A 16,414-nucleotide genomic window follows, 5' to 3' on the forward strand; every position below is an offset into this window, starting at 1 on the left:
TAAGCAGTTATGTTGTTAATAGTAATAACTGTCATTTTCTCACATGCTCTCCTCATGCCGAGCGTTTTATGTAGATTGTTGTCTTCTTACAACAATTCTCAAGAGGCAGGTTTTATCTTTATTCCTGTTTTTCAGATGAGGAAGAGACAATAGGAGGTATCTAGTATGCAGAGCCAGGATCTGAACCCACCATCTCCTTGAATACTTTCTTATTCTACTGCACAGTGCTAACTTACCATCATTTATTTTGGCAAACTCCGTTTTTGAGTTTGATACCGGCCATTTGCAACTCTCCCTTCTAAAAGTTCCAGTGATTGCACTTCAACTCTTGGTTTCTAGAGAAGCAAAGCATAGGAAGCATTAGGTGTATTCTTTCACCCTCTTCATTTTTTAGAAAGAGAGGCTTTGAAAGGGGAATGTAGCTTGCCCATAGGATCATTTTTAAAAGTTGCTGGTAGAATTGAGATTAGGTCCCTTAACTTCTACTTCTGGACTCTCAGAACAGAAGAGCCTGCTTCCCAGAGCCCAAATTCATCTGGTCTGTTCACCACTGTTCTTCATCCTTGCCCCTCTAGTGCTGAAGCTCTTTTTGTGTGTCCTTACAGTGTTTCTTGTGCTCTTAAACTTGTGGTTGATAGGTGGCAAGGAGACAATGGGGCTGTTGAGAGATGGGCTTGGGCAGCAGTGGGCTGTGAGGCAGAGATGAAAAAAGGGCTCTTGGGGCAGAGGTGGAGTGATGAAAACCTTGAGCTCAAGGGTGTGAAATGTGAACTTGGTGCCGACATCTAGTGGGGAACCGGGGCACCACAGAGGTGGATGTGGTGTCGGTGAGGCCAGGGAATTATTTTAGCAGTGATATTTTAGGGATGACTTGGGGAGACCAGCAGGCTTTTTTTTTTTTTACCACCCCCCCCCCCCATACTCCCTGAGATAATATTGCTTCATAGTAATTTCCTCACTGCTCTTGTGGCAGGGCATTTGGGGCCATATCCTGCCATAGGGAGAAGTGCTCACCCCTAATACCTGCTCCCCTATCCTGGGCTGCTTTTCCTAAAATGCACCTTCTGCCTACTCACATTGCGTACTTCTAACACATATCACTTTACAGTACCTTCCCAGAGCTTCCTGTTAGGAACTTCCCCTGTTATCCTTTAGCTCCACATTCTGCCAGATTTCCTCAGAGCACTTGTGAAAATCAGGGAATACCTGATTTGTTACTTTTTCATTGTCTCTTTCCTCCATGAGAACGTGAGCTCCCTGAGAACAGGGACTGTGTATGTCTGTCTTGTTCATTTTTGTATCCCCTGCACGTAGCATCCAATGTTGGATAACTGAGTAAGAGTAAGAGCTGAAATGCACCAGTCTATATTCTGGGAATTCAAAGATGGGAAAAACATAGCACACATCCTCAAAGCTTTCACAGTTCAATCAACATATGTTCATCGAACAATTACTACTTCTCATAGGTACTGTGGAGAATGCAAAGGGATGTAAATGAGGACATCCCTGCCTTCAAGGAGCTTACAACTAGCAAAACTTAAAATAGTAAAACAAGGGGTACCTGGGTGGCTCAGTCGGTTAAGCCTCTGACTCTTGATTTTGGCTCAGGTCATGATCTCATGCTTTGTGAGTTTGAGCCCTGCATCGGGCTCTGTGCTAACAGCACAGAACCTGCTTGGGATTCTCTCTCTCCCTGTCTCTCTGCCCCTCCCATGCTTGCATGCATTCTCTCTCTCCCTCTCTCTCAAAATAAATAAACATTAAAAAAAATTTTTTAAATAGCAAAATAAGACTGTTGTTTTTAGAAACCCAATATATGTTTATTTCTGATTGAGCCCCCAGTTGGTTGGCATTGATTGCAGTGGAGATGGGGTGTGGGTGGGTATTTGTTGCACAGTTGATATCCACAAATCACCCTTTCCTCTCCCCCAATTAATGAGGATTGAGCCCACTCATAAATACCTCTTTCGAGGCTTATTTGTTAGAGATTTCCATTGCTCTTTTAAAATGCACATCTTTGGGGGCGCCTGGGTGGCTCAGTTGGTTAAGCGACCGACTTCGGCTCAGGTCATGATCTCGCAGTTTGTGAGTTCGAGCCCCTGTGCTGACAGCTCAGAGCCTGGAGCCTGCTTTGGATTCTGTGTCTCCCCCTCTCTCTACCCCTCCCCTGTTCATGCTCTGTGCCTCTCTGTCTCTCAATAATAAATAAATGTTAAAAAAAAAATTAAAAATAAAATAAAATGCACATCTCTGCTAGGTGGATGGAAAGGGTGGGGGGAAGGAAAAGAGGGATTATTTTAGAACTAAATGAATTCTCAGGTATTTATTTCTATTACTTTATGTTATGAAAAGAAAAAAAAAGCAACCCAAGGCCTAGAAGGCTATCTCGTGTGCCCCGGGTTATGCAGTTGGAATCAGAACTGGGCTAGAACCAACCTCTGGCTCCTTCCTTCACATTCTTCCTGCTCCCACATACCCTGGGTGTGCTCAAGTAAGAGAGGCTGGTGACCACCTGTCCAGGGCAGTATAGAACAATAGGCTTTTGCTGTTGTTTTACAGTAAGCATTATTTGAAAACCCATTTCGCAGACTTTTGTCACTATGATTACAAGTTCTGCTAAATGAGATTTCACTGTGCTAGTGATCCCGGCTTTCTTTAGAAAACAGAACTTCCACAGCAGAATGAGCATTGTCTTTACAATAGTCACCTTGGCAGGATATACATTCTTTCCAGTGATTGATACTGTACAAAGCTTTTTTGGGAAAGCTTGAAGCTTGTGGCTCATAGTCTTTTGGATCTCTTTAGCAATGGCAGGTGTTTTTATTTTAAAGATTAATTTACTTTTAGGAGCATATTAAATAATTTGGAACTAAAACTAAATAGTCCAAGATAATAGAGTGGAAAGTTTTGCTTAAAAGATTGGGTGTATACCTCGCATTGCCTAAAAACTGACTGTGAAGGCCATTCCAAGAAAGACATTCCAAACATGGTTTGAGCAGTTACAGCATTGTTGAGATTAAGAAGAAGTCTCTTTCCCAAGTTATAAATTAGAGTCCAAGAGTTTCATTTCATTTCATTTTATTTTATTTTATTTTATTTTATTTTATTTTATTTTATTTTATTTTATTTTAATTTTATTTTTTTGAGTCCAAGAGTTGTAGAGTCCAAGGTATAAATTCCGTTTTCATTTTTACTGTATTTATTCAACATTTACTGACTGCTTTATACTTGCTATGATCTTTGTTAGGTACTAGAGATTGATGGCATAATAGTCCCCACTCTCAAAGGCTAGCAGATGAACATCTAAACACACAAGTGCTATGAAGTTTTGTATGTATTGTCATAGAACCATACACAGGGAAAGAGAGAGGTCAGTTCATAGGTTCTGGGAGTGGAGAGATCAATTGAAAGCCTTTATAAAAGAGGAGGTGCTTCCATGGAGGCTTGAAAAGAAAGCTTAGGTGTTTCCAAGCAGCTGGGGCATTTCAGAGAGAACACAAAGGTGTTGAGAGAACCAACATTAACATTTTGGCAATTGCCTGTAGTGGTTGGAGGGCAATCTGTAGGGAAGGGTGAGAGATAAGGCTGGGGAATCAGAGCACCATATTGTGAAGCGCCTTGTACTTCATGGCAAGGAACTTGTTATACTGTTATAGGTAGCATAGGAGCCATTAAAGAAATTTAAGTCAGGAAGTTATTTGATCCAATGTGTCTTAGACAAATAATTCTGACTGTATATAGAAGATGGATTAGAGGAGTGAGATGAGAAGGTGAAAGACTTACAAGGCTAGTAGGGTGGCACAGGCAGTAGGTGGTGTGGCTGGTGGAGAGGGAGCAGAGCAGAGCAGAGGGCGAGGGGTGGGGGTGGGCAACATACACATGTGAATGTAACAAGGAGTGATTGAGGATGGCTTAGGGTTTTGATTTTTTTTAATCATTTCATTTTTTCATCATTGTAAGTGTACTCTTTAACCCCCATTCCCCCACTTTGTTTCCCTCTGGTAACCATCAGTGTATTCTCTATAGTTAAGTCTTTTTCTTGGTTTGTCCCTCTCTCTTTTTTCCTTTGCTTGTTTGTTTTGTTTTTTAAATTCTACACGTGAGGGAAATCATATGGTATCTTTCTCTGACTTATTTCACTTAGCGTTATACTCTCTAGCTCCATACATGTTGTTGGAAATGGCAAGATATCATTCTTTTTTATGGCTGAGTAATATTTGTGTGTGTGTGCCACATCTTTTTTATCCATTTAACTATCAGTGGACACTTGGGCTGCTTCCATGGTTTGGCTATTGTATATAATGCTACAGTTTTGATCTTTTTTTTTTTTTTTTTTTTTTAAAGAGCGTGGTTTTGCTTTTTCTTTTTGTTAAAGTTTATTTTGAGAGAGAGAGAGTGTGCACACATGGGCACATGTGAGCAGCGGGTAGGGGGTGAGGGTGTGCACAGAGAGAGAGAGAATCCCAAATAGGCATCATGCTCAGTGCAGAGCCTGACATGGAGCTCAGTCCCACAACCGTGAGATCATAACCTGAGCCAAAATCAGGAGTCAGACGCTTAACCAGTTGAGTTACCCAGGCACCCCTTGATTATTTTTTCAATTGATCTGGTCTTCATTAAAAGACCACTTCATTAAAAAAAAGACCAAGGGGGCGCCTGGGTGGCTCAGTCGGTTAAGCGGCCGACTTCGGCTCAGGTCATGATCTCGCGGTCCGCGAGTTTGAGCCCCGCGTCAGGCTCTGTGCTGACAGCTCAGAGCCTGGAGCCTGTTTCAGATTCTGTGTCTCCCTCTCTCTGCCCCTCCCCTGTTCATGCTCTGTCTCTCTCTGTCTCAAAAATAAATAAAAACGTTAAAAAAAAAAAAAAAAAAAAAGACCAAGAGAGAAGCATGGGTCATGATAGTATGATTCATGAGTTTGAGACCCACATTGGCTCTCTGCAGCGTGGAGAAATCCTCTGTCCCGATTTCTCTCTGCCCCTTCCCCACTCATGCACTCGCTTTCTCTCTCTCTCTTTCTCTCAAAAAATAATAAATAAACATTAAAAAAAGAGACCAAGAGATACCATTTTGTAGTTAGGATTAATTGCCAGATTTGCGATAGAGTATAAATTCTGTGAGAATTAGAAAATGCTTATGAAACAACTTTCTAAAACATGTTAGTTTTGAATGATGTGCAAAGTATGGTACATATAATTCAGTGTGCAAAGACTTGAAATGTTGGCAGTGTTTTGGAATCTTGAAGGGAAAAATCCTCAAAGTAGTTGAATATATTAGAATTACGGAATATTGGGGTTTATAGTCAGTTTAGCGTCCGACTTCAGCTCAGGTCATGATCTTGCAGTCTGTGAGTTCCAGTCCTATGTCGGGCTCTGTGCTGACAGCTCAGAGCCTGGAGTCTGCTTCAGATTCTGTGTCCCCCCCTCTCTCTGTTGCTCCCCTGCTTATGCTCTGTCTCTCTCTCTTGAAAATGAATAAGGATTTAAAAAAAAGAATTATGCAATATAGAAAATTCATTGCCTCTCTTAATCCACTCTCAAAGAGATGTGTGAGTTAACAGTTGTTCTTCCCAGATTTTGTTTTTTATGCTTAACTTATATATATTTTTAAAAGAAAAAATAATACATTAAAAAAATAATATTCTCTATTTCAGCAACCTGTCCCTCCTCTCTTCTCAACATTATGAACACTGTAATATGTCAGGAACAGATTTATTTCTTTTTCATGGCTGTATGATATACTTTTGTGTGGCTTTACTGCAATTTAAAAAAGAATTAAAAAAATTTTTTTTATTATTATATTTTTTATATAACATATAATATGTTTTTTATATTATTTTAGGCCACCTTTGGAGTGCCACTGTGTTCCAGTATGCTTTTGTCTTACTTGGGTAGACAGCAACATAATACTAGCCTTTGTTTGATTCCTGGTCTATGAATTCCCCTTTAAGAAGGGGATTTAATCTTCTCACACAGCCTAGTAGATCTTATTCTGGGATGTCTAATTGAATTGCTTACTCCTTGCAGGGTGTTCCTGAAAAGAAAGTACTTCCAATCACTGTCCCCAAGTCACCAGCCTTTGCATTGAAGAACAGGATCCGAATGCCCACCAAAGAAGATGAGGTGACTCCTGGGATGGAGGGTTTTTCTTCCTTCTGCACCATCCATCTAAGCATTCCTCTTTCTTAAACTTAATAGAATTCAAAGGCAGTCACTCTTATCTGGAGTTGTCTTTAACAGTGGCAGATCATCTTTTTTGCTCCCCCTCTAGAGCAAAGTAGTTGGTAAGGGTATGAATCTTCTGGCTTTCAGTAGTAACTGGTTGCAACTTATTGGAGGCTTGTCCTTTTCTATAGCATTGAAAATCAGCCTGTCATAACTTGAATCAAAATTTGCCAAGCCTTGTATTTTATTTTGCCTGAGCTATTGTCACCATTCAGTGAGGGACTCTTAAAATCCACACTAAGCAGTTACATCCGCCCTATCCAATCTCCACCAACCCAAGGGTTGTTAAGGTTACTTACTGTGTGGTGATGATGGTTCATGAAATTGGAATACATGAACTGTCATTGATCAGGCTAGTTTCTTGTTACATCTCCCATTTTATCTATAAATATCCAGAGTTAGGGTAATTTTATAGCAGATCTCAAGCATAAGCCTTTTTATAGGTTCATTTGAAACTAAAATACACAGTAATCTTATGTTACCAGCTTGAACCCAAACAACTTACTTGGTCCTATTCTGGGTTTGGCAACCATTAACTCCCAGTCACATGTTTTAGTGGAGTCTGGAGGCTGGGTCAAAGAAGAGGCCAAGGTATATGCTTGGTTAATACCTCTCTTCTGTTCTCCATTTTGTTCACGTTGTTTGATCTCATTTCATTTTTACAACCTTCCTTTGTAAAAACGTGAGATCCTTTAAGAGTAGTAATTGTGTTAGTCCTTCATCAAATGTTTCCACACCGGTCTCACCCCTGAGAAGTGGTAGGTAACTTAGGTATTATCCCTCTTTGATAGAAAAGGAAGCGAGGTGGGGCAACTGGGTGGCTCAGTAGGTTGAGTGTCCGACTTCGGCTCAGGTCATGGTCTTGCGGTTCGTGAGTTTGGGCCCTGTGTCGGGCTCTGTGCTAACAAACAGCTCAGAGCCTGGAGCCTCCTTCGGATTCTGTGTCTCTCTCTCTCTCCCCCTCCCTGCTCATGCTCTGCCTCTCTGTGTCTCTCAAAAATAAATAAATGTTAAAAAAAAAAAAAAAAAAAAAAAAAGAAGAAAAAAAAGAAGCGAGGTAACCTAGGGGGTTGAGTGACTTGCCTTAATTAATGCCTCTTCTCTCATGTAGTGTTTTCTGACTCTGTATTCTGAGGAGGTGAGAGAGAGCTTGTGTCTAAACTAGTTTTTCCCTTAGGAAGAGGAGGAGCCGGCGGTGATAAGAGCTCAACCTGTGCCACATTATGGGGTACCTTTTAAGCCCCAAATCCCAGAAGCAAGAACTGTGGAAATATGCCCTTTCTCTTTTGATTCTCGAGACAAAGAACGTCAGTTACAGAAGGAGAAGAAAATAAAAGAACTGCAGAAAGGGGAGGTAGGTGTTTCCATTTTCTGCAACTAACATAATACTATCCTTTCATCTGTCAAAGATAATCTTTTATGTTGCACTTTTAACTAGAAAATCACTGACTTCCTTTGATCCCCCTAAGAACCTTATGAAGTATAAATAGGGCAAGTTTTTAATAACCCTTCTGCCACAAGGAGATTAAGTGACTTGCCCATGATTGTGCTACCAGTTATTGGGAGAATATTAGGAGAATAACCTAGATTCTCCTAGGTTATTCGAGAATAACCTAGAGCCCTAATGGGCTCTTTTGAGCCCATTACTCTTTCTGCTGTTCATACCATACTGCTTTGAAAACCGTCCTTTCCTATTTTTCAGATTCATTCAAATATTCTGGAGGAGTTCTTGCTTTCTAGCTAGAGAGACCTTAGGATTTCAAATCTTATGTTTTCCTTTCTATTAGGTGCCCAAGTTCAAAGCACTTCCTTTGCCTCATTTTGACACTATTAACCTGCCAGAGAAGAAGGTGAAGAACACAACTCAGATTGAGCCTTTCTGCTTGGAGACTGACAGAAGAGGTGCTCTGAAGGCACAGACTTGGAAGCACCAGGTGGGGGATGGGAAGAGCAGCCAAAATGTTCATTGCTTCGTTGTTGGTTGGTTAGAATACATAGACCCACTACATTGAAATTCATTTGGGAGCTAACATCCTGAATTATTTCAGGGGCTCTCACTCTAAATCAGAGGTCAGTAGCCTTTTACTGTAAAAGACCAGATAGTAAATACTTTTTTATTTTTAGTATTATTATTATTTTTTTTAATGTGTCTTTATATTTGAGAGTGAGAGAGAGATAGAGTGCGAGAGACAGAGGGGCAGAAAGAGAGGGAGACACAGAATCCAAAGCGGGCTCTAGGCTCTGAGCTGTCAGCACAGAACCTGGTGCAGGGCTTGAACCCATGAACCGTGAGATCATTCCCTGAGCCAAAGTTGGACTTTTAACCAGCTGAGCCACCCAAGTGCCCCAAATTCGGATAGTGAATATTTTAGATGTTGTAGGTTGCATATGGTGTGTGTGTGTGTGTGTGTCTGTCTGTCTGTCTCAACCCTCTGAAAATGTAAAAACCAGTCTTAGCTCAAGGGCTGTACAAAAAGCAGTTACAAAGTGGATTTAGCCTGTAGGCTGAAGTTTGCTGATCTCTGCTCCAAGTGATCGTCTGGAGAATGTGAGAACCGTCAGGCTTTTTTTGCATCAGGAGTTTCTTTAAGATCTCCTCTATTCCATCTATTAGACTTGTTCACTACTTCTTCACTCCTTTCTGTTGGTGCTTTGATAAGAATCGGTATGGTGAAAATAGATCCTTAATATGATATGCTGTTTCCTCAACATAGTGTACTATTTGCTCTTTGTAGATGGCAGGTGATTAAAAACAATTAATTGATTGTTGGCTGTTATAATTGGGATCTAATGCTGCCCTATTGGAAAACAATTCCCCTGAATCCCTAAGTTTGTCACTGTTTTTATATCATGATTTATCCTGGACTCTGTCCAAAAGGATCTCTGGGCTAATCTTTTTAGGAAGTCACCCCTCTTGAAGCTCAAGAGATGTGATTGCTTATATGACTGCACATACGTCCCTTGTCGGTGTTGTTCCCTAGGAAAACTTAGGACTGTTGTTTTGGAAGTAGTAGTGAATCTCTCTTTCAAGGACCACGACACAAAATGTCTGTGTGTGGCATTTACTATAATAAAAAAAAAATTTTTTTTAAGTTTTTCAGACATATACAGAAGTAGAGAGAATAGCTTAATGATCTTCCATGAACTTCTCCTGTGGTTCTATAATGATCAAAACATGGAAAATCTTATTTCATCTATATTTCTACCTACTTACCTCTACACTGGGTATTTCTACCAACAAAAGATTAATTTGAAGCCAATTCTAGGTATCACCGCATTTCATTCACAACAGCAAGTAAATATACTTCAGTGTGTATCTTTACAAACATAAGTATATTTTTAAAAAGATTAACAGTAATCCCTTAATAGTGACAAATAGTGTTCTTATAACCCCACATCTCTCATAATTGTTTTAGACAGTTGAATTGTTCAAATCAGGGTCCAAATAAGGTCTACATAATGGATTTGTTTGATGAATCTCTAAATCCCTTTTTCTCTATAGGCTTCTCTACTTATATATTACTTGTGGAATAAACTGGATTTGTCTTATAAGTTTTCCACAATCCAGATTTTGGTCATTGCATTCCCATGGTGGTCTTTAATACGTTCCTGTATCTTCTATGTTTCTTTTGTTGTTGTTTAGTTTATTTATGTTGTGGGGGGGGAGTAGGGGCAGAGAGGGAGAGAGAATCCCAAGTAGGCTCCATGCTGTCAGTGCAGAGCCTGACTCAGGGCTCGATCCCACGAACTGTGAGATCATGACCTCAGCTGATATCAAGAGCCAGATACTCAACTGACTGAGCCACGTAAGTGCCCCTCTTCTGAGATTAAGAGTCTCATGCTCTACCGACTGAGCTAGCCGGGCAGTCACCTCTTCTGTATTTCCTATAAATGAGTAGTTAGATCTAGAGGCTTGATTAAATTCTAGTTAGATTCTTTGGGGGGTTGAAAGGAAGAATACTTTATAGATGATCACATCCAAGGGTATATAATATCTACATGTTTATTTTTGTGATGTTCAGATAGGCCTTAAAAGTACCTTAAAGATACTTTCTAGTTCTCATTGGATTCAGAGGTTGTTAGTCTGATCAACTCATTGTAAAGGGTTGTTTTTTGTTTTTAAAGTTTATTTATTTATTTTGAGAGGGAGAGCGAGAATCCCAAGCGGGCTCCGCATTGCCAGTGCAGAACGCAACACAGGGCTTGATCTCACGAAGTGTGAGATCATAACCTGAGCCGAAATCAAGAGACGCTCAACTGGGGCACCTGGGTGGCGCAGTCGGTTAAGCGTCCGACTTCAGCCAGGTCACGATCTCGCGGTCCGTGAGTTCGAGCCCCGCGTCAGGCTCTGGGCTGATGGCTCGGAGCCTGGAGCCTGTTTCCGATTCTGTGTCTCCCTCTCTCTCTGCCCCTCCCCCGTTCATGCTCTGTCTCTCTCTGTCCCAAAAATAAAATAAAAAATGTTAAAAAAAAAAAAAAAAAAAAAAAGAGACGCTCAACTGACTGAGCCACCCAGGCACCCCTATAAAGAGGGTTTTAACAGGTTTGGATGAAGCCATCTGCTATCTTTATTTAGATGAAGCAGTTTAGAAACATTAATGCTTGAATCACTGAGGAGGTAGTCATGGAGAGTTGTGTTGTTGCTTATCTAATAGACTCTCTTTCTTGTAGCTGGAGGAAGAACTGAAACAGCAGAAAGAAGCAGCATGCTTCAAGGCTCGTCCAAACACCGTCATCTCCCAGGAGCCCTTTGTTCCCAAGAAAGAGAAGAAATCCGTTGCTGGTAGTAGTATATGTACTCTTGGGGGATCGGGGTAGAATTGTCAGACTTCCCAGGGAGGATGTTGGGATTCAGTTATGTCAGTATCAGCTGTGTCAACCAGAAGCCTTTGCCTAGTAGAGGATCTAGTTGTTCTCCTTTTAGAGTAGTTTTTTTGTCTTTGTTGAACACATTAGCTGTGTTGAGTTTGCAGAATGTGTTGGGGTCAAATTCATAGAACAAGAGCCTGGGAAGAGGCAGCTGGCATTTTCAACAGCAGCTCTACTGTTTTACAATAGGCTTTACTCATCCAAAGAGTCGTAAGTGAGGGAGGAAGGTCCAGGATTTCTTTCTGGAGTTCACCATGAAGCAAGCCTTAGATATAAAACATTTAATTCCTTTGCACTGGGTAGGGTGTCAGAAAATTGGATTCTCCTCCTACATCTGTCTCAGAATCACTATATAGTTTTGAGCAAGCTGTTTCATCTGTATAAGTCTTGCTTTTCTCCTAATAGGTGGTTTCCAAGAGGTTTTCCAACTGTTAGGACTTTTTTCCAGATTCTAGGACTTTTTATATGTGGTTTACTCCACCTTCCTGCTAACAGGGCTTCCCTTGAGCTTAGCCTTTCTGTTGCCTTGCATGTCAGTACCACTTGCTGCGTCCTTGCAGGCTAAGTTTATGCAGGTTCTGCTTGTGCACCAATATTCTCTCTGTTTCTGTACTCAGAGGGCCTTTCTGGTTCTCTAGTTCAGGAACCTTTTCAGCTGGCCACCGAGAAGAGAGCCAAGGAGCGGCAGGAGCTGGAGAAGAGAATGGCTGAGGTAGAAGCTCAGAAAGTCCAGCAGTTGGAGGAGGCCAGGCACCAGGAGGAAGAGCAGCAGAGGGAGGAGCTGGCCAGGCTACGGAAAGAACTGGTAATTGAGCAGCACGAGCACTCACTAACCCACAGTTGTCTCTGTTTTGTGCTATCTGTACCTTGCCTTGTTCCAGGAAGAATCTAGGGTGGCCTACAAGGACACATAAAAGAAGAGTGAAAGCAGGAAATCACACAAACCAAGAAGGGTGACTAAGTTGTGATGTGAACAGTGCTAAAGGTGTGCACATTGTGATCCATGTATCGAAGTTTGAGCCATAATTTTGGCCCTTTTTAGGAACCAACTTGTTGGTTACAAAACTCACTGTTCATGAGATATAATGTGCTAGTTGTTAAAAAAATACACTTATTCTTGATACTGACTTCAGACAGAATTTCCTCCAGGGGTCTTCATAAGGAGGATATCATGTAGTGTAACATGCACAATGATGCATTTCTAGGACTGTTTATTTATTTATTTTTATTATTCCCTTTAGACTTAAGAAAATCAATGTGGTTTTATAATTAGACAAGAATACATAGGGAAGGACGGGAATAATGTGGCAACTGTATTTTCATTTTCCTCTTAATACTGGACTCAAATTCCTTGGGGTCATAGCACATGTTGGTCCATGTGACCCTCCATGCTAACACTAACATAATGATTTAAATATTAAGTTATTCAGAAAGAAAGCTTAATTCACAGGACTTTTTCACTAGGAGGGGCAGCAAACGGCATTCACTGCATTAATGAGGAAGAAGAGTTTCAGATGGAAATTCATATGATTAATAAAAGGAAGAATATAGAAATATATAAGTTGTTGAGGTTTTGCCTAAAAATGCTAGGCCAGCTGCTGATACAGCTGTTGGCAGAGAGGACTTTGGCTTCAGGAAGTCTCTAGGGACAAGTTATTAAAGGGACTAGCTCTTTGGCAAAATTTAAGCTGCCATTTGCTGATTGGATGAAAAACCATACAGTCCCTGCTCTAGAAATACACACAAAACCAGCCTTTTTTTCCAGTTCTTTGGTTTTTTTCTTAACACTTGGTACTGCCTCTTGTGTTTGTGCCTATCATAGAGGTGTTACAGCGATTCTCAGTATAGGCTGATATCAGCATTCTAAAGCACAGTTCAGTCAGTGTTCTCTCGACTAACCTGACTTAATTCAGGATTGATTTTAGACTATCCAGGAGGGGAGATGGCCTTCTCCCAGCAACCCTTCCTGGTTATTGGTTTGTTTGTTTTTTGTCCATGGTTTTGGTGAATATTAAGACTGAGTAAGCTTAAGATTGTACCCTGGCAGGTTCTTAACGGGTATCTCTTCTCTGCTGCAATTGTGTGCAGCCCTGTTAACACCTGAGTAATAGACAACCAAGCTGGAGATAGACTTGATGTTCTTTAGTGCAAGCTGAGAGACCCAGCAGGACCTGAACAAAACTTGCTTGGGCTCCCAAGCACATGTGCTTTTCCATTATGCTGTGTTGCCTTCTTTTTTCCTCTCTTTGACTTGAATCTGTAAGATTATACAAGCATTTTCTCAAGAAGGAAAAATAAAAACAACTATAAGCATAGTTCTGTAACATCCTTATCACTGGTAACTTTATCTTTCCTCACTCTGCAGGTGCACAAGGCAAATCCAATACGCAAGTACCAGGGTGTGGAAGTAAAGTCAAGTGACCAGCCTCTGACTGTGCCCGTTTCTCCCAAGTTCTCCACTCGATTCCACTGCTAACTTCAGTTGTGAGCTGCAGACACCACCTGGGAACAGAAGCTGCTCTTTTCATCAAACCAGGAGCCTTCTTTCCTTGCCACAGGGCATGAAGAGAATCCATTTCTCCAGACTTTTACCTGCCCATACCAAACAGAGCATACCTGACAAGTGTGGACTCCAGTTTTGTTGAGAATTGTTTTCCTACATTATTGAAGCTAATAATGAGACTCAACTCATATATGTCATGCTCTGACCCCATGTAGTTATTTCCTGTGAACCATCAGTAGACCTTTGATAGGAGTCTTAACTCTGACTAGACTTTAAAGTCTCTGTATCAGCACAGTATAATTTCTATTGCTTCTTTGCCCCCCTCCCCCTTTTTTCTATTTTAATCAGAAAATAAAGATAGTTAAATATTAAGGTAGGATTTAAGTCATGGCTTACCTGAGGAACAATGAGTATATCAGGTTCTTTCCTCTTCTCTGCACAAAATGAATCTAGTGTTACAGAACCCGTCACTACGAGGGTAGAAGCCTCAATAACACAACCATGAAGAAGACTGCATGGACTGACAGGGAACCTCGTGGCAGCCATCGGCAAGCTTTGGGACAGGACTGCTGTTAAGGCACGTTCTTCCCTCATCAGTGCTGATAATAACAGGGAATGCTGTGCAGGACACGTTTGAAGTCCTCCAATAAACTGGAGTAGAATAAATATGTTTGTCTTCCCTTCCCTGATTTTGTCACTGGATGTTTTTAATTCTGTCAAGCCCCTTTGGAGGTCACACCTTACTGGGGAAATGAGTACTTTGAGAGGAAGGAGGTCCAGGAACTTTGGAACATTGAAAAGCACAGGCTCTGTTCTTAGAGGAAAAGGCTTTGTAACTTTTTTCTGTCCTTCCATATTTTGTTAACTGCCTCCCAGGAACCACTCTGGAAGGCACTCATGTTTGTTATTATGCCTTCAGACAGTGCTGTGCCTTCTTCCCTAAATGTGCCTTTTCTTGTCTGGTAAACTTCCTTATAAGACTCAAGTAAAATCTTCATAAATCCTTCCTTGACCACCTGACCTCCTCAGGTAAGGATGATCACTTCCTTCCACCCAAATGCTTCTTGTGTATTTCTCTAGTAGAACAGTTTCTTGTACTTGTTCACAAACTAGTAGAGACCCAGATACCTAAAATTTTCTTAGTCCTCAAAGACAAAAATTACCTTCGTCATCTCTCTATTTTTTGTAGCTGGCACAGAATTCACTAGGTCCTTGTTAGGTAGTGTATTTTCTTTTAGACTTGATACTGTTTATGAATTCTACTAGTTACCTACTCCTGTGCTAAGGAATATAAAAGCATCCATATTCTGCCCCAGGCCAGTCCTAGGCACCAGGAAGACAGTAAACCTATTTTATATTCCTTTTGTTTCTTCATTCGGTGAGCATCATGAACAGGTCATTGTAGATTCAGTGATGGATGAATTGATGACAAAGCCAAGACGTGATCTGCAGATCCCTAAGCCTCCTGAAGACCCACAAACTGATGCAAAATACAGTTCCTCTACTCATTTCCCAGAAGTCTAGTATGCAGGTCCATAATGACTTCTGTAATTCATTTAATAAATATTTATTTGGTGCTAACTGTACATACCTTGGGACTGCTTAGTCTCTGGGAATACAGCATTGAACAGAAATAGAAGAACTTGCCTTCATGGAGCTTACCTCTTAGGAAGGCAGACAGACCATAAGCAAGTTGCTGTCTTCTCTTCTGTCACATGGTAAATGTTGCTCTGCTGTGTGGAAAGTAGATTGGGGTCGGATGGGGGGCATGTGAGGGTGGAAATGACGGTGAGAGCTAATAGGAGGTTGGGCTAGGTGGTAGCAGTGGAGGTGGTGAGAAACGGTTGGGTTCTGAGTGTATCTTGGAAGTTGTAACTGGCAATCTGCTGACAGATTGGACGTGGAATGAGACAAAGAGGGTCATTAAGGAGGGCCCCAGAGACCAAGTTCTCCATCCTTTGTCCTGTGAGAAATCCAGTTCTCCCGCGGTCCTCATATCTCTTGTGGATCCCTGGAGGGCTTTCATTTTTTCTGGTCCCCTCTTGTTATGGTATTTCTCCTTCTGTCCATCTCTTGGTCCCCTCTGTGTCTGTCTGTCCTCTGTAGCTTTCCCCCCTCTCACGTATCAGTAGTTTTTTGACGTTCACAATCATTCATATATTTCTGTCTGGTATCAGTTTTTTTAATATATTTTGCCCATTTTTTTTGTTTTTTTTTCAGGTACGAGAATAAATCCAGCCCTCAAGCCGAGGGTCTGGAAAGAGGGTTAGTGACAGTTGTGGACCTTTAGGGGAGCCTTCTACCCCATACGCTCCAGTCTGGATGATCCCACCCAGACACGCCCATTTCGGGGTAGTAATGTGTGACAGTCTGTAGAGGTAACAGAGTGGGATTATAGTACTTTAGAGCAAATAGCTTAAAATTGAGACACAGACATCCATTGCCTCCTGCTTCCCAGAATTCCCCAGCTTCCCAGTGGCTGTCTACTTCTCAGCACGGTCCGCCTAGTGTTGAGTTCTCTCTGGACCGCTTCACGTGAACTTCATTTCTAATACAGCTTCCCATTTCCTCCAAAGCTCAAAATCTCCACTTCTGTCTTACAGAGAAAGTCCAGTTCTTTATCCCTTCAGGCCATATTCTAGAGGGAGCTTCTCTTTCAACATTCAGAGGTCATTCTGAGATTTTCCTAAACAAAGAACCTGTCCTCTGATAGGAATTTACTGAGTCTTACTGAGAAATCTGGCTGTCACACTTTGCTTAGCAGTTTTGCAAATCTCCTAGCTCATGCACACAGGCAGATTGTTAGAATTCCCACAATTT

General features: G+C 41.3%; 1 protein-coding gene across 9 annotated transcripts in view; it reads left to right on the forward strand.

Moving 5' to 3' along the window:
• Window positions 1-14,278, forward strand: part of TPX2 (TPX2 microtubule nucleation factor) — a 58,340-nt gene extending 44,062 nt beyond the window's left edge. For 8 of the 9 annotated variants that reach the window (XM_058685205.1, XM_058685207.1, XM_058685203.1 and 5 more), the window contains 6 exons: window positions 6,025-6,120; window positions 7,400-7,576; window positions 8,010-8,156; window positions 10,894-11,005; window positions 11,709-11,896; window positions 13,457-14,278. In XM_058685205.1, coding sequence (XP_058541188.1) covers window positions 6,025-6,120; window positions 7,400-7,576; window positions 8,010-8,156; window positions 10,894-11,005; window positions 11,709-11,896; window positions 13,457-13,567 — 831 coding nt within the window. In that variant the 3' untranslated portion in view covers window positions 13,568-14,278. The remainder of the gene's footprint in view (window positions 1-6,024; window positions 6,121-7,399; window positions 7,577-8,009; window positions 8,157-10,893; window positions 11,006-11,708; window positions 11,897-13,456) is intronic. The other variant, XM_058685211.1, reaches the window with a different exon arrangement.
• The last annotated feature ends 2,136 nt before the right edge of the window (window positions 14,279-16,414 follow it).

This window comes from Neofelis nebulosa, chromosome 9 (assembly GCF_028018385.1).
Source record: "Neofelis nebulosa isolate mNeoNeb1 chromosome 9, mNeoNeb1.pri, whole genome shotgun sequence".
Classification (NCBI taxonomy): Eukaryota; Metazoa; Chordata; class Mammalia; order Carnivora; family Felidae; genus Neofelis; species Neofelis nebulosa.